Source organism: Podarcis cretensis (assembly GCF_951804945.1).
Source record: "Podarcis cretensis genome assembly, chromosome: 16".
NCBI classification, from domain to species: domain Eukaryota; kingdom Metazoa; phylum Chordata; class Lepidosauria; order Squamata; family Lacertidae; genus Podarcis; species Podarcis cretensis.
Window position 1 is genome coordinate 35,344,926 of NC_137186.1, and position 26,685 is coordinate 35,371,610.

Genomic DNA, 26,685 nt, shown 5'->3' on the forward strand with positions numbered 1-26,685 from the left:
TGAGTTAGTAAGCCAGGGTGTCTACTGCACAGAATTAGAAGAAGCTTTCTCCTCTATTCTTCTAGAAAACATTGTGGGTGAGGGGTAGAAAGAAACAGGAGGAAGATGACCTGATAATCAGGTGAATAAATGGTTTGTTGGCCAGCTTAGCTGTTGCAGCTGCTGTTTCATAGGGAAAGAGACTAGGAAAGGGATTTGAGTGTATCCAAAACATCCATACAGTTTGGAGCTCTGTTTCTCCTCTGACAAATGGACCATGGCTTGCCCTACTCATCCCGACCCCACCAACTTCCCAGCAACCCCCCACCCCAGTAATTTAAAAAAAATGCAGAAAAAGGTTTTTTAACTACTGTAACCCTGTTTCGATGAGGCAGAAAGTGGGTTAGTAACGTCACTGTTTCTAACCACTCGCTGCTGAGCACAGAGCTTCTGCCGCAAACACACACAATCAGTTTCTCCCAATTTCTGAAGATAATATTCTGTGAATCTAGACAAAGCAGGGCAAATGTGCTTTCTCATCAGGGGTCACTGCTCATATTATGCCCATCGCTACAAACACTGTGCCAAATCCTACTTTATTTTATTTTATGCATGAAAATCTCCACTCTCTGCGAAAGAGGCTTTATATGTTTTTCCTGCCTCTTCTGCAGAGATTGGGAGAAGTTTGCAAAAATAATAATAATTCTTCCTTTCTCCCAAAAGCACAGGTGGCACCAGGGTTCTTTGGGAGACAGAAGTGGCAATGATCAGGTATTTAAAGCAAAGACCCTTGAGCTGATAGAACTTTCTGTAGTGGCAGAAAAGTATCAGTTTCACCTATCTAAGTACAGTGGTACCTTGGTACTTGAACAGCTTGGCTCCCGAACAAATCAGCTCCCGAAAGCTGCAAACCCAGAAGTGTTCCCGTTTGTGAACGATTTTTGGAAGCCGAATGTCCGACGCAGCTCCTGCAGCCAATCGGAAGCCACGCCTTGGTTTTCAAACGGTTTCGGGAGTCGAACGGACTCCCGCAACTGATTACGTTCAAGAACCAAGGTACCACTGTACACAGATAGTGAAGCAAAGATTCCCCACTTCTTGCAGGGGGAAATTAACGATACAAGGAAATGAACAGCTTGTCAGTATGTGTTCAAACGGGACCCATCAACACCCCAAACACAAAATATTCAACCAGATCCTGAAGTTTCTGAAAGTCTGCAGTTCTGACAGCTGTTACCATTACAAGTTGAAGGTAGATATGGAGGGGAAGAAAAGGATCGTCATTCCCCTCGCCCCATGAGATTTCAAGAGAGCCTTTATCAAATTTCTGCATATGACAAGAACAGTTTGGCTTGCATTCCAAATAAAAGCAGGTCAGGTCAAATTGCTTGGACATGTTCAAATCAGTTTTTCTTTTTTAAAGCTTGGAGATAACATCCCGGCACCACCTTATGGGATTGTCCTTGTAAAAGCACTACCCTATTGTAGTATTTGGATTTCTTCAAAGAGGCCAATAATTTATTTTATTGAAGGATTTATATAATACCATCTTAGGTGAACTATCAAGGCGATGTAGGTAAAGGTAAAGGTAAAGGTAAAGGTACCCCTGCCCGTACAGGCCAGTCTTGACAGACTCTGGGGTTGTGCGCCCATCTCACTTAAGAGGCCAGGGGCCAGCGCTGTCCGGAGACACTTCCGGGTCACGTGGCCAGCGTGACATCGCTGCTCTGGCCAGAGCCAGAGCCAGAGCCGCACACGGAAACGCCGTTTACCTTCCCGCTGGTAAGCGGTCCCTATTTATCTACTTGCACCCGGAGGTGCTTTCGAACTGCTAGGTTGGCAGGCGCTGGGACCGAGCAGCGGGAGCGCACCCCGCCGCAGGGATTCGAACCGCCGACCTTTCGATCGGCAAGCCCTAGGCGCTGAGGCTTTAACCCACAGTGCCACCTGCGTCCCAGTCAAGGCGATGTACAGGACCATAAAACATAACATATAATAAAACCAACATGAAATAAACATTACAGTGGCTGCCTAATCTTAAACTGTCTAATCTCAAACTGAATAGGCCCATCTGGAGAAAAACGGTATTTGAGAGACATATGAAAGTTAATGGCAGGGATATCTCTTGGCCTCTTCTGTAGCACAGGGGCAACTGACAGGCAGTCCTCCAGATGATCTGTGTGACTGAACGAATAATAAGGGGAGTAGCGGGAAAAAAGCTCATTTCATAACCCTTAATGCGTACTCCCTGTTTGAAAACCTTCATTCGTCAGGGACAGAGTTGGTCGTCATTTCTCACAAAGAAACAAAATCCCAGTGGACAGGATGCCTGAATGTCGCTTGATTTCCAAACACCAAAGTGAGTATTCTTTCCCAGGGGATGCAGAGTAAATTATTCTCAGGGAAGAAAGTGGGTAGAGAAATGTTTCCTCCCCCACTCATAATACTAGAACTCAGGGATATCCCTGTTTGTAATATTATTTCATTCTTTCTTCTGTATAAAGGTAAAGGTAAAGGGACCCCTGACCATTAGGTCCAGTCGTGACCGACTCTGGGGTTGCGGTGCTCATCTCGCTTTATTGGCCAAGGGAGCCGGCGTACAGCTTCCAGGTCATGTGGCCAGCATGACTAAGTCACTTCTGGCGAACCAGAGCAGCGCACGGAAACGCCGTATACCTTCCCGCTGGAGCGGTACCTATTTACCTACTTGCACTTTGATGTGCTTTCAAACTGCTAGGTTGGCAGGAGCTGGGGCCGAGCAACGGGAGCTCACCCCGTCACGGGGATTCAAACCGCCAACCTTCTGATTGGCAAGTCCTAGGCTCTGTGGTTTAACCCACAGCGCCACCCGCATCCCTCTTCTTCTGTATAGAAGGTACTTTTTTTACTCAACCATTATACAGTCGCACTTTGGTTGTTGAACGCCTCAGTACTTGTATGTTTCGGCTCCTGAAAGATCGAAACCCGGAAGTGAGTGTTTTGGTTTCCGAACCTTCTTTTGGAAGCCGAATGTCCAATGCAGATTCCGCTATTGTTTCCGGAATGCCTGCAAAATTGGGAGCCGTGCCTTGATTTCCAAATGTTTCAGAAGTCGAACGGACTTCTGGAACGCATTCTGTTCGAAAACCAAGATACTACTGTACTGCAAATCAACAAAACTAGTGACTTCCTGCTCTCCCAACATCAATGTTTATAACCAAAACATATACAGTGGTACCTTGGGTTAAGTACTTAATTCGTTCCGGAGGTCCGTTCTTAACCTGAAACTGTTCTTAACCTGAAGCACCACTTTAGCTAATGGGGCCTCCTGCTGCCACACGATTTCTGTTCTCATCCTGAAGCAAAGTTCTTAACCTGAGGTACTATTTCTGGGTTAGCAGAGTCTGTAACCTGAAGCGTATGTAACCCGAGGTACAACTGTACAATTGTGTTTTAAGGTTCCGTTTTATCTAACTTCATCCCTTCCAACATGTTTCTTAATATGTTGTGTTATTTTCTTACACTTCAAACCCCTCTGTAGTCTTCATAGAAATACGCAGGGGTATCCAATAAAGCTGAAATGTTGGGAGTATTCAGGACAGATAAAAGCAAGTACACACCACAAAGCTAAACTGTGTTACTCGCTCCCACGGGAGGCAGCAATAGCCTTTGGGTACTGGCTGCTGGGAATCACAAGTGGGGAGAACACAGTTACACACAAAGCAGGGGCTGGCCAGCCCCTGAGGCAGGATGAAGCCCCTGAGGATGTGTCCCTGTGGGGGCACTGTGCACAATGCCAACTCTGGCTGAGAAGCAGCACTGGCATCACCATTGATTTCCGGCAACATCCGGCCAGAACCCACCATTGTGCACAACCGAGGTCAGGAATGCTTTGGCGAGGGCAGTGCAGCAGTGGCAAAACGGGCATGGCATCCCTGGTACTCAGGTGCTGTTTATGGGCTTTCCATGGGTATCTGGCTGGCATCTGTGAGAACAGGATGCCGGACTAGATAGGCCTTTGGCCTAATCCAGCAGGGCTCTTCTTATGAGACCATCGGAAGCTGCCTTATGAACAGGTAAGGTAAAGGTAAAGGACCCCTGGACGGTTAAGTCCAGTCAAGGGCAACTATGGGGTTGCAGCGCTCATCTCGCTTCTCAGGCCAAGGGAGCTGGTGTTTGTCCACAGACAGCTTTCCGGGTCATGACTAAACTGCTTCTGGTGCAACGGGACACCGTGACGAGTGCCTGAGCGCACGGAAACGCCATTTACCTTCCTGCCGCAGTGGTACCTATTTATCTACTTGCACTTTGTGCTTTCGAACTGCTAGGTTGGCAGGAGCTGGGACAGAGCAACGGGAGCTTACCCCATCACAGGGATTCGAACCGCTGACCTTCCGATCAGCAAGCCCAAGAGGCTCAGCGGCTGTGACCAGGACAGACTATTCACCCATCTAACCCAGTATTCAATTGCCAATAACTCTCTTTGCTCTTGGGACAGAGCTCTTTCCCCATCACCAATACTTTAGACAGTGAGTAAGCCTGTGGTGGCCAATCTGGCTGCTAGGCAGGTGCTTAGCTGCTGAGCTATGACTGCTATGATAAGAAAAGGTGGTCCAACCTGTTTTTCTTTACTCCCCCACCTCCAACACCAAAGCAACATTTCCTGTCTGGGCTCCCTATAACAAGATGATTGTTGCCATCCTGATTCCTGACTGCTCGTTCAGGCCTTCTGCTACCCACGTAAATAGGATGGGTGGAGGGGGTGGGAAAAATGTACTGAAGCCAAACAGGAACCAGACTTTTTCAACACCTGTGGCTATATAGATCCAGGACAACCACTGACTCTACCAACAAATAGGGAGAGGGGAGATTCAAATGGCAGCATGGGTTGGCGCCACTGAAGTAGGAACATACAAAGCTGCCTTATGTGGAGTCAAGCCATTGGTCCATCTAGCTCAATACTGTCTACACTGACTGGCAGGATTTCAGAGAGGGTTCTTGCCAGGCACTACTTCGGAAATGCTAGGGATTGGACCTGTAGCCACTGAAAGACAGACACCATTATTTATTGAGAACTGGTATAAACACAGTTGCTGGAGGAGACTCTTGAGAGTCCCATGGACTACAAGAAGATCAAACCTATCCATTATGAAGGAAATCAGTCCTGAGTGCTCACTGGAAGGGCAGATCCTGAAGCTGAGGCTCCAATACTTGGCCACCTCATGAGAAGAGAAGACTCCCTGGAAAATACCCTGATGTTGGGAAAGATGGAGGGCACAAGGAGAAGGGGACGACAGAGGACGAGATGGTTGGACAGTGTTCTCGAAGCTACCAGCATGAGTTTGACCAAACTACGGGAGGCAGTGGAAGACAGGAGTGCCTGGCATGCTCTGGTCCATGGGGTCACGAAGAGCTGGACATGACTAAACGACTAAACAACAACAACAAATAAACATAGTGGCTAAGAGATGGGCTTGAGAAAATCAGGAAGAACCCAGTATCTTGGCTGTACCACAAACTCATTGGGTGGGCTTAAGCAAACCAGTCTTTCAGCCTCTGTTCCCAACCCAACTGCAATGTGTGGGATAATAATCCTGATTCACCATAGAGGAGAGGCGCTAGGAATTCCAACTCGGTAATGTATACAAAGCGCTTTTTGAACACACTTTACAGCACTGCCCAGCGGTAGCCCATGTGGTGCTCTCCAAATGTCATCGGAAAACAACTCTCATCATTCCTGACCGCTGGATGGGAATTGGAAGATCAACGCTATCTGGAGTCACCAAGCTGGCTAACCCTGCCCTAATACTGTAAACCAGGCATGGCCAAACTTGGCCCTCCAGCTGTTTTGGGACTACAACTCCCATCATCCCTAGCTAACAGGACCAGTGGTCAGGGGTGATGGGAACTATAGTCCCAAAACATCTGGAGGGCCAAGTTTGGCCATGCCTGCTGTAAACCAAGAAAAGCAGTTGTCACAGAAGTTGGGTGTTGGATACCATGTTGGGTTTCTTAAGCATGCCTTTCCAACGCCGCCCAATGAAATAAGGCATATTCAATCAGCCTGTTTTGATCAACTCAGCATAATCTTAGAAATAATACCGGAAGCAAAGAGCAGATACTTCTGTTGCTTTAATTTCAACACTTCCTGTTTACTGACGTCATGGCAGGCCCCAAAGCTTAGAAAACCATGGCCTCCTATGTGACAGTGAAGGCGGAATGCTTTTTCTAAGACGCTGCCTCCTGCCTGTAATCTTCCTTTATAAATAATCATATTTAAAAATTAACATTTCGTACTAAATAATGTGCTACCCAATTAATTGGAAAGGCCTTCTGATTTGCAGGAAGTCAGCCTCACTGAACACACTGCAATTAACAACTAAGCAAATAATATCAATATTTATTTTTTTATCCTGCCCTTGCTCCTGTGAAGCCCCGGAGAGATATACAACCATAATAAACAATACTGTAATTGAAATATAAGTCTTTAGCACAGGTTGTTGTTGATGACACTTAAATCTGTTGGGCTCCAATCTCCAGCTGTGTCCCAAAGTAAGAGGCAAACAGATTTTCATGTTTCGTTTCTTTTCCTTTTTCGAAGGAATCAGATAGGCAAAGGGACAGACTGAGCCATGCCCAATGCCCTGGAGAGCTGTTGCCAGTCAGAGCAGACAATACTAGGGCTAGACTGAAATAGTCAACTGGCATAATAAGGCAGCTTCCCTTCTTTAATTTATTTATTAAAATTTTAAATAATGAAGAAAACACAACTGTGGCATATTTGAAAAGCTTCCTGCGCAAGATGGCACATGCCTGTTTTGTTGGAAACAAACCACCGGCCGTGTGAAAGCACAAGCCAACTTCTTAGGCCATATTCTCTTTCCCACGAAAATGCAGCTACGGTGTCTCTCTCCGCAACACCTGCAGCAAAAACGGCGTCAGCATCTCACAGCAACAGAGACAGACCAAGGTGGATTTGCAAAGGTCTTCCTTTCTTGGGAGTTATAAGACGCTTTGCTAATTGGATCCCAGGAGGCATTAAATTCAGCTCCCCTCACTATTTATGTGTGATATTTAACGTCTGGTTGATCAAGGGATTGCCAGCTCCGATGACCTAATTCTGCCTGTTGTCCTGATGCTAACTCGCCTGCCGCTCTGTCTAGGGAACCAAAAAAAACGTTCCGAAGCAGAGGTGACTGCTTTCTGTGTCTGTGTGCTTTCGTTTCATCCGTTTGGCTTTTGAAAACACAGCGTTTGTTCAGGGATCACAGGGAAATACAAACAAACGGCTGCGGCTATTTTTAAAACCGTAAGTGGTTCTAGTAAAAGCAAAGGGGAAAAAAGAGAAACAGGGATATTTAACCTTCAGTAGACCACACAATGAAGGCTCTTTACACAATTATGAAGCCTGGAAGCAGGTCAAAATTAATCTTATAAGAGGAGGAGAAAGAAAAATATTTTTAGAGCAGCGGCAAAATGACCTTGCCTGCTTTGCAAGACCTAGATTAGGCTCACAAGACATTCTGCATTCCGTGGATTAGCTTTACATCGAGCCAAATAAGGTACAAAGGCGCCATATTACACCAGACTGAAAAGAACCCAATATTCCAAGATATGGAATATCTAGCTATTTACATGAAAGGTGTCCAGGATTTCTCCGCTAATCTAATCTACACCTGCCACACACAAGGACTGCAGCAAGACCGGAGTGCCTGGGAAAGGAGAAAGGACAGGGCAGAGAAACACAGACTGCTTGAACATCAGTTTAAACGAGGGGAACCAATTTTCCATCTGAGGGCCAAATAAATTCTGTTAAGTGGGGGGTCTTCCAGAGGGCCACATTCCAGAGATGGGCAGAGTAAAGGCAAAAGTGGGTGGCACAATGGGTAGCCTACCTTTGCCGAGTAGGCTATGTTCCAGCCATGCAGAAATAAGTTGGTTTCCATGTGCACAGAGAAGATTAGACAGACAGACATCCATCCAGGAAAGAAAATGCATTCACTATTCCAAGACACATTTCAGGCAGACAAAAAGCGCTTGAGGACAACATGGAGCTGGACCAGTGAGCAGAACAGTATGGGAAGTGGTTCCCAAATATTCTCTCCCCATTTGAAAATTGCTGGTGCTCTTGGTGGACCAACATATTTTTCCACAGGTTACAGCAACTGCAATAGACACTGCATGGTTTTCAGTCATGGATCTCTATGGCTTCTTTCATTTCATTTTATCGCATTACAATCCACACTCCATAGAGTTGAAACACAATTAGAAATCAATATGAGCAGTTAATGCGGATCATGTTAAATAAAGTTCGCAGACCACTGTTGGTCCATAGACCACGCTTTGGGAAACCCTGGCACAGGGAAAGCCCCCAGGAGCCAGTCTGGTTGCAGGGCCACATTTGTCCCCTGGAGCCGATGTTCCCCACCCCTAGCTTAAACTATAGGGCAGCACAGAGATTGCAAACCTGCGGCACTACAGATGCTGTCAGAACTAAAATTCCCCATCATCCCTGACCATTTGCCATTGCCAACTCAAGTTTATATGCATAAACACAAACAGTGAATTCACGGGCAACACAAAAGTCACAGGTGAGCAAGCCTCTTTCACTGTTATGAATTGCTTCCACTGTTACAGAAGCCACCAAAGTCTGCGGGGGAGGGGGGGCAGGGCATCTGTCCAGTTTTCCTAAGGACAGTCTCCTGTTTCTAAGAGTCTTCTGCTTGGAAGGTCTGTCCAGTCCAAGTCCAATTTAAAGGGGGGGAAACCCTAAGAAGGGACAGCAGGTGGGGGTTGTAAAAAGCAAAGTGAACAGGCACACAAGACACACTACGGCTAACTATACAGTGAAATTTAATGCATTTCTGTTTAAAACATAGCAATTTTGCTTTTGCTCTTATACACTGAAATCACCATATATTGATATTGTGCAACCTCGTACCCTATTTGTACTTCTTCTCTTAAGTGTCCAATGCTTACGTGGTCATCCTAGTTTCCTATAATATCTGAAGCACTGAACAACGACTGACATAACAAGCTTGCAAAACCAGAGTTTGCAAGTTTGCACGTAACAGCAAATCCATATTTTCCGGTGAAAAGCATAAGAAACTCATTAAGGAAGCAAGCGTCTGAGGCCAGGAATATGCGAGGCCTGGGTTTATTTATGCAAATGCCAAGCCATGTTTTTCATGTTAGATGTGAACCAACCAGAAGCTGTATGACAGTAGCGTAGAGGGGTAAGGAAATACTATTCGGACACAACGAAAGCAGGAGTTAAATGCTATTAAAGACATGAGAGACTGACTGTACATGAGTTCATGGTTCTCTCAATAAGGGTGAACTCCCCCCCCCGCCACTTTTTCTTCTTTTTTTAATCCCCAGCCCAGAAACCTTACACCGTGGGCAAATGTCATCTCTCAAAACCCTACGCAGACCAGCTTTGGGCAGAGAAAGACAGAGACAAGAAGCAAGTCATAAAATAGCTTCTGAAGTGAATATTTTCATAATGGAGATGTTGACAGGGCCTGGAGAAAACAGCCGTGTGAACAACACACGAGTAACTGGAGATGATCCACCGTTGCATTCAGAGAAGCACAACCACATGCCAGTCTCCAATTACTCTTGGGAAACAGCCACGAAGCCACCTTACTAAGAGCTCTGAGTAATGCTGCCCTCGGCTCCAGAAGGAAGTTTTAGAGGATGGTAAATAGCCCATGTCACCACCCCCTTCTCCAATGTACCATCAGGTGACGAGGAGAGAAATATGAGGCCTGCTAAGGCAAACATGACAAATCCACAACCCTGACTAAGAGCACAATCACCATTTTGAAAATGACAAAATGGACACACCCTCCAAAATCATCACATCACGTTGCCCTCGTGAGGTAATTTAGATTTTAGAAGGATGTGCTCACTCAATGAGACTTTAGCTGATGTTAAATTCTTCCCTCGCTCAATGTTTTGACATTCATTTTCAATGTATTTTAAAACATTTTTTAAAGACGGGGTGGAATAAGGCATTGCACTTCAGACTATAGGGTAATCACATTAAAAAAAAACACCCCACAGAATTGATTTAATAATCCCATAAGTTTTGCATATGCTATTTGTTTCCTCAAAAGATTCAAAATGGCTTACATGGTTCTTCCCATACACATGCTTTATCTTTACAACAACTCTGCGAGGGACGTTAGGTAGAGAGAATATTTGAATATGGCTCTCCCAACTCATTCATGAGAACACATAGTGCTCTCCTTTGCAGGAACACAAACCCACCAACATCCTCTCCCCGCAAGGAGAAAACCAGCAAACAAGGACAAGGCTGGGCTTAAGCCACCTGCTCCTTGGTGAGCTAAAAGTGGCCCTCCAGATGTTGATGAACTCTAACTCCCAGTATTCTTGGCTGGGGCTGATGGGAGTTGGAGTCTAACACCATCTGGCAGAGCCAAAGGTTGTCCATTCATGGCATAGGAAAAACATTTTTTTTTAAAACTGCGCTCCCACTTGTAGTCTTAAAATGATGATATATCCATTCTGCCACCTGGTGAATAAAGCAAGCCTCAGACTGCATCAAACAAACCTCTCTTAGACTATGGCGTGGTTAAATGTAAACAGTAAGCCAAAAATCTGGATTACTGGGACCACAAGAACACACTAGCTCACAAAGAGAGGGAGGAGTCACACCCACTTTCTTCCTTCTCCAACCTTTAAGCTCAGATTGTGGTCAAGAAAGAAAAAGCTTTAACTGTTTGGGTAACACCCTAAGCCGAAACAGAGTTTACCTGCTGCACCACACCAAATTTAAAAAACCAGGGGGGAGCAAAGCAGCCAGCAATCTCATCTCCAAGAGCCAGCACATTCGCGCATTAGTGCTAAGCCATGGTTTGGTTTTATGTTGTGTGTGAAAGCAGCCACTATTAGGAGTTCATCAAAATCACCACTGCTTTGCAGAAGCAGTGTAAGTCATGGGTAGGCAAGCTAAGGCCCGGGGGCGGATCTGGCCCAATCGCCTTCTAAATCTGGCCCACAGACGTTCCGGGAATCAGTGTGTTTTTACATGAGTAGAATATGTCCTTTTATGTAAAATGCATTTCTGGGTTATTTGTAAAGGTAAAGGTAAAGGGACCCCTGACCATTAGGTCCAGTCGTGACCGACTCTGGGGTTGCGGCGCTCATCTCGCTTTATTGGCCAAGGGAGCCAATACAGTACAGCTTCCAGGTCATGTGGCCAGCATGACTAAGCCGCTTCTGGCAAACCAGAGCAGCGCACAGAAACGCCATTTACCTTCCCGCAGGAGCGGTACCTATTTATCTACTTGCACTTTGACGTGCTTTCGAATAGCTAGGTTGGCAGGAGCAGGGACCGAGCAACGGGAGCTTACCCCATTGCGGGGATTTGAACCGCCAACCTTCTGATCGGCAAGTCCTAGGCTCTGTGGTTTAACCCACAGCGCCACCCACGTCCTGGGTTATTTGTAGGACATAGGAATTCATTCATTCATTATTTTTCCAAAATATAGTCTGGTCCCCCACAAGGTCTGAGGGACAGTGGACCAGCCCCCTGCTGAAAAAGTTTGCTGACCCCACCCCAATTCACTTAAGTAAACCAAGTCTGAACTCTTTCTAGATCTAGTGCAGAACCTTAAGCAGCTTGCCAAAAATTTGAGGCGGAGGTCTTTCCAAGCCCCGCCTGGAGATGCTTGGGAACTAAGAAGGGACCCTTCTGGATGCCAAGCACATGGTCCGCAACAGAGTTACAGCCCTTCCTGTAAACAGTGCATCACACAGGAAACCCAAAGTGCTTCCTCCCTCCCTTTTACAGACTGACAAAACAGTTCTCTTTTCTTTATAGCAGGAGAAACCCAGACAACTTTTAAAAGCATGTCTCAATAAAAATAGCTGGTAGAATTGTTGGGGCGGGTGCACAGAGACCAGATATACATGGCTTTCAGGGACGACATCAAACCACCACAGTTGGCTAGCCCTACTGGAAGAGCACCTTGCATCAACAGTGTTTGCAATGGTTTGGAGTGACCAAAGTAAGTTACAGTTTCTACTGAGGAGTCACGTCCCATTAAATTAAGTGGGAGCCTGAGCCCTGGAAATTAAGCTTATAATGACAGCCTTAGGAAAATGGGAAGCTACCTTATACAGAGTCGCATCCATGGTCCATCTGTCTGCCATGGCTGGCAGCTGCTTTTCAAGGTTTCTCCCAGCCCTATCTGGCAATGGCAGAGATTGGATTGGGTCAGCAACCTTTTTCAGCCGTGGGCCGGTCCACCGTTCCTCAGACCAAGTGGTGGGCCGGAATGTATTTTTTTGGGGGGTGGGAAGAGAATGAATTCTTATGCCCCACAAATAACCCAGAAATACCCCGATCTAAGACCTTCCTAGTGTAAAGCAGGTGTTCTACTGTCGAGTTACAACCCTTTACCTTCAACATTTCTTTCCCACCCTGCCCTTGATGCAGGTTTGCAGCACAAACTCATTCAGAGCAAGCTTGAAAACAGTTTCTAAAAATACTCGATTCCACCCTCATCGGGGTCAATCTCACTAGGTCTTCTGCGCGCTGCTGGCCCCATTAGCACTACTCAATAATACATAGCTACAAACTAACTGGGACGCGGTAGATTTCCAAAGCTTTTGAAACACCATTCAAGATCATGATGAAGACTTGTTACAGTGAAACCTCGTGTTATGTACAGTGGTACCTCGGGTTAAGTACTTAATTTGTTCCGGAGGTCCGTTCTTAACCTGAAACTGTTCTTAACCTGAAGCACCACTTTAGCTAATGGGGCCTCCCGCTGCTGCCACGCCGCCGGAGCACGATTTCTGTTCTCATCCTGAAGCAAAGTTCTTAAGCCGAGGTACTATTTCTGGGTTAGCGGAATCTGTAACCTGAAGCGTATGTAACCCGAGGTACCACTGTACGCCCTCCTTGAGAACGCTTTGGGTTATGAGCTCCGCTAACCCGGAAGTAGATGCCCCTTGTTGTGAACTTTGCCCCGGGATGCGAGCAGAAGTTGCACGCCGGCAGCGCGGCAGGCGCCATGAGCGAAAGCACGCCTCATGTTAAGAACGGTTTCAGCTTAAGAACGGAGCTCCAGAACGAATTAAGTTTGTAACTGGCGGTATCACTGTACTAGGAAACGAGACAGAGGTGGGCTGGCTCTTGTATCTCATCCTCTTAACACAACTTTAACATGCCACAGCTCAGTGGGAGAACACCTGCTTCTCATGCAGAAGGTCCCAGATTCCATCTGCCGCCATCCCTAGGCAGGGCTGAGAGACTGAGGAAAGCAAAATGCCGCTTAAAAGGATCTGAAATATTATTTTTTGAAGCTAGGATTTATTTTATTCTGGCTTGTCTTATTTGATGTTTTAATGTGTTGTAAACAGCTCTGAGAATTGTTATTTAAAATGTAAAGTGGTATAGATATTATTATTATTATTATTATTTCTTTCCATGGGGGGGGCAGAAACCTAGACATTCCATTGTGGTGACCATAACCTTGGTTTAAGGTGTCATTTAGCTGTTAGCAGAGTTTCTAACACTGGCAACCAGCTATCCTAGAGTCGCTTGCTTAAAACCTCTGATGTCAAGGGACTGTTTGGATGCTCAGGGCTCATCCACACTCTGCCTCTCTTGTGCCTAGAAAGCAGAGGCCCTAGTGCAGGCATAGGCAAACTCGGCCCTCCAGATGTTTTGGGACTACAACTCCGATCACCCCTAGCTAACAGGACCAGTGGTCAGGGATAATGGGAGTTGTAGTCCCAAAACATCTGGAGGACCGAGTTTGCCTATGCCTGCCCTAGTGGTTTTCCCAAGGAAAGCCCACCGTTGAATCTCTAAACTGGAGCAAATGTCAATCCGGAGAAAAACCAGAATTGTCATTTGCTCCAACTGAGCACTAAAGAGCAGTTTTCCCCTGGGTAGAGCAGCAGACCAGAGGAAGTGTGGACAAGCCCTCAAGCTGCCGAAGGTAATGGCCATGGAATGTTGACAAACAGAGCTGCAACTGTGAGGAAAGGGAAAGGTCAACTTAAGACGAGAGAGAGCCACTTTGCAAATGTCCTCAAGCACAAAAAAGGGAGGAATATGTACGATGGGAAAGAAAGCAAGAAACTGTAGAAAGGGTCTTGTAAGTTAATGAATCAAGGTAGACATGGAAGTTACAGAATTTACAGCGTAGGAGCAGGCAGGTCATTAGGGGAAGAGTTCCTTTGAGATCTTGCAATAGCATTGCTCTCTGGTTTCAAGATTATTTCAATCTCTGGCAGCGGTAAAGTTGTTGCTGTCATTTGTGGTGAGCGGACAGCTAGTTCATGCCATCCTGGTTTCAACACTATTTAGATTTTGTAAACTCTCATGAAATTCAAACACAGCTTCCTTCTATGAAATCATTCACTCCTCTCAGGTAGGAACATGCGCCACTCAAGATGCTGCTGGAAAACAAAATCCCATCAGCCCCAACCAGCATGGCCATGGACCAGGGATGATGATGGTGATGATGGGAATTGCAGTTTGGCAACATCTGACAAGGGTTCCCCATCCCTGCTCTAAGAAATCCTTTAAAAGGAGCATTCACATGCGGAGATTGTGCTCAGAGTATTGCAGCCTTGCAAATAAGCCCACAAAAGTTACTAGCCTGATAGTGAACCATTTCCATTCAACAACAGCCCACTCTGCTTTTTACGCTGGGCAAAATCACCTACATGTTAATTCCTTATTGCCTATGGCAGCCTTTCTCAACCTTGGGTCCCCAGATGTTGTTGAACTACAACTACCATCATCCCTAGCTAGCAAGGGAAGAGTCCAGGGATGATGGGAGTTGTAGTCCAACAACATCTGGGGACCCAAGGTTGAGAAACACTGGCCTATGGCTACCAAGCCTGTGCTTAAACAAATACAAGTTTGGATTAATAATGCCTTTGACATGTAAGGGCACTTTATCGCTGCAAATCAGGTGAATGCATTTTGCCAATCAGAAGGTCGGTGGTTCGAAGCACCACGATGGGGTGAGCTCCTGTTGCTCGGTCCCTGCTCCTGCCAACCTAGCAGTTCGAAAGCACACCAGCGCAAGTAGATAAATAGGTACCGCTCCGGTGGGAAGGTAAACGGCGTTTCCGTGCACTGCTCTGGTTCACCAGAAGTGGCTTAGTCATGCTGGCCACATGACCCGGAAGCTGTATGCCAATAAAGCGAGATGAGCGCCACAACCCCAGAGTCGGCCACAACTCGACTTAATGGTCAGGGGTCCCTTTACCTTTACCCATTCAAAAGCTGTTGGACTCCCATCATCCCTGGGCATTGGCCATTCTGGCTGGGGCTGACTACAGAGGTCTATAGCTTCTCCATCTTTGGCAGATGATAATGAGCTAGATTATCATCTGCCAAACCCATTGGCTATCATTCGAAGCCACAAACATGAGTCTGACCAAACTGCGGGAGGCAGTGGAAGACAGGAGTGCCTGGCGTGCTCTGGTCCATGGGGTCACGAAGAGTCGGACACGAGTCGGACACGACTAAACGACTAAACAACAACAACAATGAGCTAGATGGGACCAATGGCCTGAGTCTGACTTGCATAAGACAGAGAGAAACTACAACACAGTGGAAGAACGCATACAAAACTTTTGTTGTTGTTGTTCCCGGGAATGGAAGAGGAAGGAACTTCTTGCGGCACAGAACAGCAACATTTCAACAGAATGGCAGACTGGGTATTGCTCCTTCCGATGTTCTGTTACCAAATTAAATCTAGTATTATGTCAGTTCATGGCTTGTTTAAAAAATAAATAAATCATACGAGCAAATAAAAAACTCCCCGTTTAGAAATTAAATGCAAGGCAAGTAGTGGCTGTGTGGTGGTCTACAGCATAGGTCCTCAACGAGTGGGTCACAAGGCCATTCCAGGTGGGTCGCAGCCAAGTTATTGCCACCATATGGATCTCTAGCTAAGGCTTACTGGATCAAAGGAGCAAAAGGACACTCCTTTTGTCTATTTCCATGAGCGCTTCAACTTGGCAGGGAAAAGGCACAGGCCCTTTTCAATAGGATACATATTTCTGATCAATCATATGTCCCACTTTCCTATAGCTAGGCCTCTCTCTCTGGAACAGGCACACTCTGTTCACTTTTAGTCTATGTCTATCGTTTTCCAGGCTTCTCCTTAAATGGAATTTTGCCGAGGGGGCCGGCATGCGGAAGTTTCAGCTGCGGTGGGTTAGTTAGGATTAGCTTTGTTGCCCACCAGGGCAGCAATAAGGGTCCTGGGATTAGCGATGGCAGTTGAGAGCGCTTGGAGGGAGCAGGAATTCCACATAACGATCACCTCACTTCTTTTAACCTGAAATAGGTCTGGGTCAACTCACGGGTCTCTCTCCCCATGACGCAAGCTGGAAGTCAGGAGTGGGTCTTTGGCCTGGACCAGTTGGAGACCATGGGAGGTTAAGAAGTACACCCCCAAACCTATGAAGAGAACTGCTGGCTGATATGAGGTAGAACTGAAAGGCTGACTTCCTAATGGACAACAGCAACAGCAAAACTACCTACCGTATTTTTTGCTCTGTAAGACTCGATTTTTCCCTCATAAAAAGTAAGAGGAAATGTGTGTGTGTCTTATGGAGCGAATGCAGGCTACACAGCTATCCCAGAAGCCAGAACAGCAAGAGGGATTGCTGCTTTCACTGTGTAGCGATCCCTCTTCCTGTTCTGGCTTCTGAGATTCAAAATATTTTTTTTCTTCTTTTTCTCCTCCAAAAACTAGGTGTGTCTTGTGGTCTAGTGCGTCTTATAGAGCGAAAAATATGGTGCTTTCCCCACTTAAGCTGGGGAAGATAGCTAACCGGGTGAGCTTGGCTGGTGTGTAAAAGGACTGCAAGCTCAGCTCAATTCGGACACTGAAAACAAATTCCAAGGATCAGAATGTGCTGAGATGTACCCCAGTATAATTCTATTGGTTAAGGTCATAAACACAACAAGCCTGAAGGCTGCCCACTCCAGTCTACAGTCACTGTGGATTCATCAACCATTTCCTTTGTGGGGCAGGGGGCAGGGAGAGTTACAGAGAGAGCCCCAATAAAGGCCAGAAACAGAAAGATTTGGAGGGGGAGGGAGGAAAGAAACCACAAAACAGGTAACAGCATCAACCCTCCAAAAGAAGCTATGTTTACAGCTTCCAGGGTGGCAGCTGTGTTATATCTGCTGCCACAGATAAAAAGCATTCAGCACCACAGAAAAGGCAAAACATTTTAAGGTGGTATCTGCTTATCCAGTTGGGAGGTGGGAGAGTTTAGGCGACAATTAATCTTAAAAGATTGGGAGCGGGGGGGGGGGGAGTAGCACCAAATTGTACTTAAAGGATCTGCAGTTAACAGAAAAGTGTATGCAACAGCTTTCAAAGGCAAAACAATAAGACCTGCAAGGGATTCTCTTTTGCATTTGAACAAAGAAAACGGTAAACAAGGAGCTTGCCGCTTAAAAAAACCAAACAGCTTTCTGAACCAGCTGAATTACTACCATCCTGGCATCTCTGTGGGAGAACAAGATTTGGGGGCACTGAATGTCAGGGACCATGGGAGCTGTGGACTGACAACATCTGTCCCGACACACAGTGTCCATCACTGGTCTATGGTTTCCAACTGATTCACTTTCGATTTAAGTACCAGGGCTGACACTGCTGCAGCTACCATGCACATACAAGCAGACACAAGCAAACCCACAAACTAGCCTGAATTTCAGTTGTGCGAGGGCGCTCAAAACATCTCCAATTTATAAACTGTGCCTCTCAAAATACCAAGGCTGTGTACAATAACACAATTCAAAACCAAAGAATCCCAAATATGATAAACCCCAATCTAATAAAAAAAGAATGTATCACAAATATAGCAGCCTCGAATCACTCCACTGGTATCTGAGGCCAAGGGAAAGCTTGAGTACATAGATAGGCTTTTAACAGCTGATGGAAGCTCACCCTGGCAGATGCCTAGCTCAGGCCACAGACCGGGGGCCACCACAGAAAGGGCCCTTCAAACTGCCACAAGATGAAGCTCTGCAGACCACAGCATAACAGGTTTATTTATCATTTTCTCCGTAAGAGCTCTGTGTATCAGAGACAGATTCAAACCTCACCAAATATAATGCAACTTACTTTCAAGTTCAACGTGCATGGGACTGCAGCTTTTTGTTTAAAAATCACAACACAGCAACAAAACAATAAAAGCACAATGGTCGTATGAAATATGAGGCCGAGTAGGCCCACTGAGATTAACAGACTTGACTACCTAAGTTATTTTGCAATCCTATGCATTTCAAAAGTGGCGCTCTAGAAAAGACTACACTACAGGAAACTATAAGAGAAATCGAAAGGGATAATTCCATCAGCTTCCTGAGATACAGTTCCCGGAATTCCAAACAACAAGGAAGCCAAGAACCATTAAAGTGATTTACGTTTTGTCACATAGACACACCCAGGCAGATGCTTTATGATGCAGAACGGAGACCCGGTGACACATTTAGCACCCTGGCAGATCTGGCTGCAGGAAAGGAATTAGGATTTCCTCAAACTGGTTTGTCCTCACTGGGCAATGGCTGCAAGGCAGTCTTGGCCAAGAGGCAAGCCACAAAAGCCATTTGATAGCTCACCAGCAGCAGCTCTGGAAAGATCCCAGTAGGAAGCAACAGCAGAAAGGTCCCATTCAGATGCTAAAACACAACTGATGCAGCCTTTGTGTGGTTTGTGGGAGGGTTCACATGTTGTCTGTGTGTGAGAGAGAGAGAGAGAAAGAGAGAGAGAGAGAGAGAGAAAGAGAGAGGGGGTGTCCAGCAGGGTCTCAGGCTCAAGGCAGGGGTGTGTGGGTGGGTGTGGGTGTGTACACAGCCCACTTAATCCTGTTTTGGATTATTGTGGAATTCAAACACTTGTTAATTTTTTAGACTCTGCACCCTTCAGGGTAGTCCCTTTCACTTTAATTCTGTACTGAGCCATGCGCATTGATCGTGCTATATAAACGTTGAAAATGTTTTTTTAAAGCCTTTGTGAAGTTTCACCACAATATCAAAAATATTACTCTTAATATTTATTACTTGCTTTACTCATTTAAAAAAGAATGGCTCAAAGCAACTCACGAACCGAAACACTGAAACCAACTACAATAAACACAACCCATAAAAGCCTTTTTTAAAAATAAACAAACAAACAAATTCATTTCCACAAATAAAAGGCAGGTCTGGCAGATCTCGCCCAGCCAAAACATGTCACAAAGACCCTTCAAAATCCTGTTCATTAATATGGAAGCAAAATTCATGGGCTCTAAATCTTTCTCTTTCTGGTTTTGTTGACCAGGCAGCCCTGCAAATAGAGCAGAGATGGGGAACCACACGCTCAAGGGTCCAACATGGCCTTTCCAGGCCTTCTGCCTCACCTCTGTGGCTTTCTCCAAGGCCTCACCTGCTCCCAAGACCACCCTACCCATGGTCACTCATGTGCTCTGGCTTAGCTGGAACATATACTGGAATTCTGATAATGCCTTTTGCTTGCCTGAATGTAGAATGAAGAGACCTCTGGCTTTTCCATTACTGAAATACAGCCCGGTGTGCAAAGGCGAGAGCTGTATCCATCCTTTCACCTACTTTTTGCCTCTGCCCCTGGTAAGTTTGTCCATAATAAGGCCCTTTGCCCCTCCACAAAAGGTTTTGCACCCTTGAAATAAAGGACTGTCCTCTATAAAGGACGATACATAGCAAAGCTACACTTCGGAACTCCCTGCCTAGTGACATCAGACAGGCACGTTCACGGTATTCTTCTCGGCACCTGCTAAGAACATTTTTGTTCAGACACGACCCTGCAGACATGTGGAATGTCGACATGTATTTTAGTCTGGCTTTTAGCTTTCTGTTGATTTTAATTGTTATTTTTTGAACTAAAACAAAATGGTGGCTTTAAACTGTTTTTGACTGATAATTTTCTTACTCTGCTCTTTTTGCAAGCCAACTTTGAGGTTTTGTTGCAATCAAGCAGCATATAAAACTTGTGAAACAAACAAACAAACAAACAAATACTTATTGCATTCTGAAGTAATATTCGTTACCACATTAAGCTGGTGTGCTGTAAGACCAGAGTCTTGAATTACATAACAACACCTGCTACGTGAAAGGCCCTCTGAAACTGTGGCTCCCAAGGAATCATAACCCGAGTGCCACCAAGCCCCACCCCAAAACTGAGAATCTCATGATGTTGCAGATCCATGCACCTTGTGATCTGACATTCATGCACACAGATGCATACAGAAATATGACCCCCAACCTCATCTAGTAAAACAACATAGTTGGTGTGGAAAGATACTAGCTAAGCAGGACTCAGTGGGGTAAGATACAGAAACTGCTGTCCACCTCCAAGGTCCTTGAACCAAGTCTACAGACTTGGGCTTAGTTCCTGCCGACGAAAGCACGAGTCTTGGCTGTGCCGCTCCAGAGTTCGCATGATGGAATGCTCCTTCATGCCAGTTAAGATACAGGATATCCCTGAAACTAGAGAACTAACATGACAGGGAGAAAAATAAGCTGGGCTGGAACCATCCCTGATAAGCATTTTCTACATGCAAGGATTAACTGTTGGTGCGAAAGAACCAACGTGTCCGTTCCTACCAGAGACACATGTTTATTAACTCAGGAAGATGCTTTGGGTTGCATTCAATGATAGCTCTACTCACAGAGTAGGCCCACTGAAATCAACAAACATGACTAACTGTAGTTCATTAATTTCAGTGCTTCTGGTCTGAGTAAAATTTAACTGAACACCACCCAATGGGGCTCAATTAAGATTCAAATTAAATGCTGGAGGCACTAAGGACCTAGTCAGGTTCTCCCCTGGAGGCAGATTTTGGCAGCATCCCACATCAGGTGTAGATAACTCACAAATAGCCAAACTGATGCATCACACAAGGTACTGTTTCTGGAAAACACCCTGAGTGGATGGGGCAACACAGTCAGATGGGTGGGGTATAAGGAATAAATTATCATCATCATCATCATCTCCAGGTAGGGCTGGGAGAGACTTCACCTGAAACCCTAGAGCAGGCTTCCTCAACCTCGGCCCTCCAGATGTTTTTGGCCTACAACTCCCATGATCCCTAGCTAGCAGGACCAGTGGTCAGGGATGGGAATTGTAGTCCCAAAACAGCTGGAGGGCTGAGGAAGCGCCCTAGAGAGCTGTTGCCAGTCAATGTTGACGATACTGAGCTGGATGGACCCTTGTATAAATCACATTCCTATATTCCCACCTATTCCATCTGCCTAATCCACATGGGTGCATCTATCAAAATGGAATGAATAATACAGTGGTACCTCGGGTTACATAGGCTTCAGGTTACATATGCTTCGCGTTACAGACTCCGCTAACCCAGAAATATTACCTCGGGTTAAGAACTTTGCTTCAGGATGAGAACAGAAATCGTGCTCCGGCGGCGTGGCAGCAGTGGGAGGCCCCATTAGCTAAAGTGGTGCTTCAGGTTAAGAACAGTTTCAGGTTAAGAACAGACCTCCGGAACGAATTAAGTACGTAACCAGAGGTACCACTGTAATAATAATAATAATAAAGGGAGTCTTACTACAAAGTGTAAATTCTGGACTGCAGCTGGGTGACCGAGGTTTCCTTAACACTAAGCAGAAAAAAAGTAGCTCGTGTGCAGATTTTTACACACAAGAGCTGCCTCTGGGATTTGCATGCATAACATGGTGTTTTGCCACACCAAGGAAACAAAAGCAAGGGTGTTGACCCAATGCAAGGTTTTCGAGGGAACAAAATCAGAATATTTATTCTATGATTCTGCAAGAGAAAAGGCCTTGCTGCATTTCCTTAGGGCAACTGGAGGGGGGAGGGGAGAAGAGAGAATTAAAGACTGGGGGTGGGGAAAACATGCTGCTTTGTGCAAAACCGATCTGCTTCCTGATTATTTGACCTGAGATAACCCCACCCCCAGCAACATCCAGCCCCTATTTTTGAGACTGCAGAGGTACCCTGGGAAAAAGAGTCCTTGCACCCGAGAAGCACAGAACCGAAAGGAAACAGAAGCCGAGAACTAGAGACTACGGCTCCCAGAAAGCATTGCACGCAGCCTGCGCCAAACACACAGGCAGGAATTTGGTTGCACTGATGATGCAAAGCCCTGACTCAACCAATCCCAGAGCGCAGGAGGAATGTCAACAAACAAGGAGGTCTGGAGGCCACATGACACCAGACAGCAACAAAGCTCAGATAAGCAACAGGGAGAACCAGGGTTCAGAGCTGGAACTCCTCCTGTGGCTATAAAAGCAACTGAAGGCCGTTCGTACCCAAACAAGAAGAGGACTCCAAGGTGGAAATTGGCACAGTGATCCAGTTCAAAACAGGATTTAATTCTGGGCACACACCTTGGTCTGCCACAACCTAGCGGTGCCATTGCCATGTAAATAGATAAAACAGAAGCTGCTTGAAAAATCAAAGGGAGATTTCATGATGGGGGGTAGGGAAGGAGGGCTAACTAACTTCAGCAGTAAAGTGGCAAATGTCCCTACAGATTTTGTTAGAGTGAGCTAGTTCTCAGTCTGGGGAGCATCACAAGAGGAAAAGTTAAACCCCCAAAGACAGAAAAGAATCCGGCATTTGCACAGAACATCCAGACTGACAGCAACAAGGCCAAATGGATCAAAAGTGAGATTCGGCCAAGCCTTCCTAACTTTTGTCTGCATATACTGTACATTCAGCAAAAGCAAACAGCCAGCCTAACAAGACGACTTCAGGTAAAACACATCTACTGGATGCACACTCCATTTCAATGTCTGCATTTTGAAGAGGAAGGACCCTCCATCATTTCAAGGCCCTGCTCCACTGATGGGATCCTGTCCTACAGTTAAAGCTTTCTGCCCTGCAGTTAAGCCTGTGTGCCCCCTTGCTCCTATCGGGTTATATATAGTTTTTACAAAGTGTACAGACTTTTCTCACGTCACTCTCCAAAACCTCCAATAATCCACAGCTCTCAGCAAAATTTTAAAGTATCACACCTTAACCCCTCCCCCTCCCTACAACATCCTTCCAAGATAAAAGCAAACTAATACCTGGAAGTCGTACAAGGCAACGATATTTTCATGCTTCAGTTCCTAGAAGGAAAGAGAGAGGTGATGGTGGTATAAGCATTTATAAAATCGTAAACAGTCGCCTTAAATCGAAATGTCAATAGCAGCAAAAACATTCTCCCCCCCCCCTTACCTTGAGTATTTTGATTTCCTTTCCCAAGAGAGTCTGGGATTTTGCCAAGTTTTTCTTGTTGATGCATTTTATTGCTACCTCCACTTCAGGTTTCTGAAAGTTAATAATAAAAAAGACAGATGAAGAATGTAAGTTGGAGGTTGCGAAGCCCACATTTTATTTTCACATGCTCAGAAACACACATGCGCATCTCTCTAATGAGTCCATTTGCTTCAAACCACAGTTTGAAAACCCTGCTTCACTATCCCAAACCATGTAGAGCACATGTCCAGGCTTGCCCTTTATTGAATTTGCATTTGTCCGGCACCGGGAAGAGGGGGAACAGATATTCATTTCAAATGGCTCTTTAGGCTGCCATTATCCTCTTAATTTAAGCAATACAAATATTTGGCTTGTAGAAGTTTATCCCCAGCTTTACGGATGATGTGAAAAAAGTTGCCCACCCATGGACTGTGTGTTTCTTTCGTTTAATCATTAAGTGATGTAGGAGACATATTTAACAATGCCAAGGACACTTTGGAGACATGGGCTAATCTTTAGGGATAAGAAAGCCAGACAGCAACCCTGCTACAGAAGTCATTCCACCTTTCCAGGAACTTTCACCCCCTTCTTCACCAAGGCAGCACAATGGCCTGGTACAGAAAGCCGACAAGGTTACCGTCCGCAGAGGGAGAGCCTTCCCTCCTCTGCCACCCTGTTTGGATTCCAGCCTGAATGCAGTTGCTCTGTCGCCTATGGACTACCAGGCTAGTAGTGTGCCTTAAATCCAAAGCTGCAGAGCCACATAGCTGAGTATTTATAGTTCCTCCAGTACTGCAATGTGTTTGTTAGCTTGTGGCCGCTTTAGATAGGCAGGGTTGCCAAGCCGCCGAGATAAGGCCTGTTTTCATTTTGCCTATCCAAAGTCTCGGATTTCTTCTTGACATGTCGAGAATAAATTGCATCGAACCTAAAGCTGATCTACTCCCTGCAAAAGTTAACTTGCGGCATAGTAGCAATAGATCAAATTGTTATAATAATAAAACAGAAACAGCAACAACTTGGGAGTTTCTAAGCTCCTTTTCTTGGAAGTGCATCCCTTGAAGTCAAGTGAGTCTGTCTTCTGAGTTGACTAGTTTAGAACTGGTCTCATCCTGACCCGATTTGCATGGCCAAGAGTCATGTTTATTGCAACAGAGTGTTGTTGCCTGGACCCACAGGACCAGCAAGCAAAGTGATCCAATTCAGCTGCGTGTTTATTTAGGCTGTTCCAAAAGTAGATACGTGTATTGCCTAAGAGAGCAGTGGGGAAGGTGTGTGAGGCATAGGTATTACAAAAAGGAACAAAATAGTTTTAATACAAAACCCCCGAGAGGGGGGGAGTGTGTGTGTGTGTGTGTGAAACTTCTACTTAGCTCCCAAGTACAAATGAGTAGAGCCACTAAAAAAAAGTTTGGAAAGAAGAATAAACATTGTATTTACCTCTTTGTGCCTCCCTTTGAAAACGACGGCGAAAGCTCCATGCCCGATCAAATCCTTTCTGCTGAACTCAAATTTCCCCACCGTCTCCATGCCTTTCCACGTTTGGGCCTCAAGTGTGAATGGCGAGAAGGAGCTTGGTAGCAATAGCAACAATATATGTATAGTTGAAAAGGGGGTGGGGGTGGGAAGGCGAGTCGAAAGCCTCCCCCAAACCCTCTTTGTTAAAGCGGGGGTGGGACCCTAAGCACACACAATAAAAATAATAATAAAGTTTTGAAAGACCCCGAAGCTCTCTCTTTCAAGGACAATCAAGAGGAACTAGAAACTTGAAAAAGCAAAACTTCTCTCCTGTCCAGCTCTCGGCAGTTAAATTTCTGGCTTTGGACTCCCACCTCTTCTTCGGCCATCGGCTGTCTTTTTCTGTAAAAAGGCCGGGATTTAGTCATTGTTACGAAGGGACGGGAGGGGAGGGAGTTCGAGTCCCGGCTACCAAACTTTCCCCATTTTTATTGCAGCCAGGAAAGTGGGGGTGGGGGAGAGAATTAAAACCAATATTGAAAACACGTATATAATGTGCAGATAGAATAGGTATCAAGTCTCCAAATTAAAGACCTTGTGAATGAGCCCCAGCACTAGGAAGAGCTCGTCCCGTTGGGCCGCCCGGCTACGAAGACCGACCCATCTCCGGCCATCCGGAGCTCCAAAACGCAAAGCTGATGCAAGACGCGTAAATCCACACCAAAAAAACCACCAGCCTCTCCAACCTTGACGTCAAATCCACCTTAAAAAGAAAGACCCAGCAAAAAGACCACCATCCACCTTAAGACCAAGTCCACCTTAAGAGTTGTTGTTGTGTTTTTTCACCCCCTCTCTGCCCCCCCTTCCTCTTCCAACCAGTTTTTTGTTTCTACAAACAGCTGCCCAGATGCGCGCCGGGGATGCCCTTCCTTCTTTCCTTCTTCTTCTGGGATTCTTGCGGAGGGGGGAAATCCCTTTTTTGTTGTCTCTCGCAGGAGAAGGAGGAGAATTAAGTAGGGGGTCCAAGCAGAGGCTCCCTTCTGGCTTGGCTGGCGGAGGAGAGGATCCGCGGAGCAGCCGCTGCTGTTTCCAGCTTCAGACAAAAGACCTGCGAGGCTCAGGGCGCAGGAGAGCTCAGCTCTGCCTCTCCGCCTTATTTATTTATTTCCCAGGGAGCGCAGGCGCCGTTGCCACCGGAGAGAGAGAGACTAAATAAATGGAGACAACAGCAGCAGCAGCAGCAGCCACCTAAAGGCAAAAAGGAGGGATGAGCCGGGCGGCTTTTAAAGGCACAGCAAAGATCTCGTGAGTCACGCAGAGAGAAGCGCGCAGGCACACGCGCGCGCGCAAGTGGTTGCAGTTGGGAATTCTGCAACGAGTCAGGGATCGCTCAGCTTCGAGCATCACCTGAGACACCACATGCTGGAGCTGGAAGAGGGAGGATGTCCCAAGTCCCTCCCGCCTCCCCAGCCCAAGGAGATTGTTGTTTTAACCCACGCTTTGTGTGGCGATGAGAAAACGATCGGTGGTATTCCCTGCCTCTTGAAGTTCGCAAGGTCAGCAGGAAAGAAAGAGGGGCGGGGCTTGCAGAAGAAATGGATGGCCCGTGGCAATTTAGGCGCATGGGTTTCGATGGGTCTATCCCTGAGGTGAAAGAGGAGAGCACAAAATATGGTCCGAAACTCAACATCAAAAAAGCTAAGATCATGGCCACTGGTCCCATCACCTCCTGGCAAATAGAAGGAGAAGAAATGGAGGCAGTGAGAGATTTTACTTGGGTTCCATGATCATTGCAGATGGTGACAGCAGTCACTAAATTAAAAAGACGCCTGCTTCTTGGGAGAAAAGCAATGACAAACCTAGACAGCATCTTAAAAAGCAGAGACATCACCTTGCCAACAAAGGTCCGTATCGTTAAAGCTATGGTTTTCCCAGTAGTGATGTATGGAAGTGAGAGTTGGACCATAAAGAAGGCTGATCACCGAAGAATGGATGCTTTTGAATT

The 26,685-nt window shown here is 46.0% G+C and overlaps 1 protein-coding gene across 1 annotated transcript in view; it reads right to left on the minus strand.

Annotated features, from left to right (window-relative positions):
- Positions 1–25,989, minus strand: part of ULK1 (unc-51 like autophagy activating kinase 1) — a 112,071-nt gene extending 86,082 nt beyond the window's left edge. Inside the window, exons 1-3 of the mRNA XM_079956516.1 lie at positions 24,663–25,989; positions 23,202–23,294; positions 23,051–23,092 (exon numbers count right to left, since the gene is read on the minus strand). Coding sequence (XP_079812642.1) covers positions 23,051–23,092; positions 23,202–23,294; positions 24,663–24,752 — 225 coding nt within the window. The 5' untranslated portion in view covers positions 24,753–25,989. The remainder of the gene's footprint in view (positions 1–23,050; positions 23,093–23,201; positions 23,295–24,662) is intronic.
- Positions 25,990–26,685: the final 696 nt, after the last annotated feature.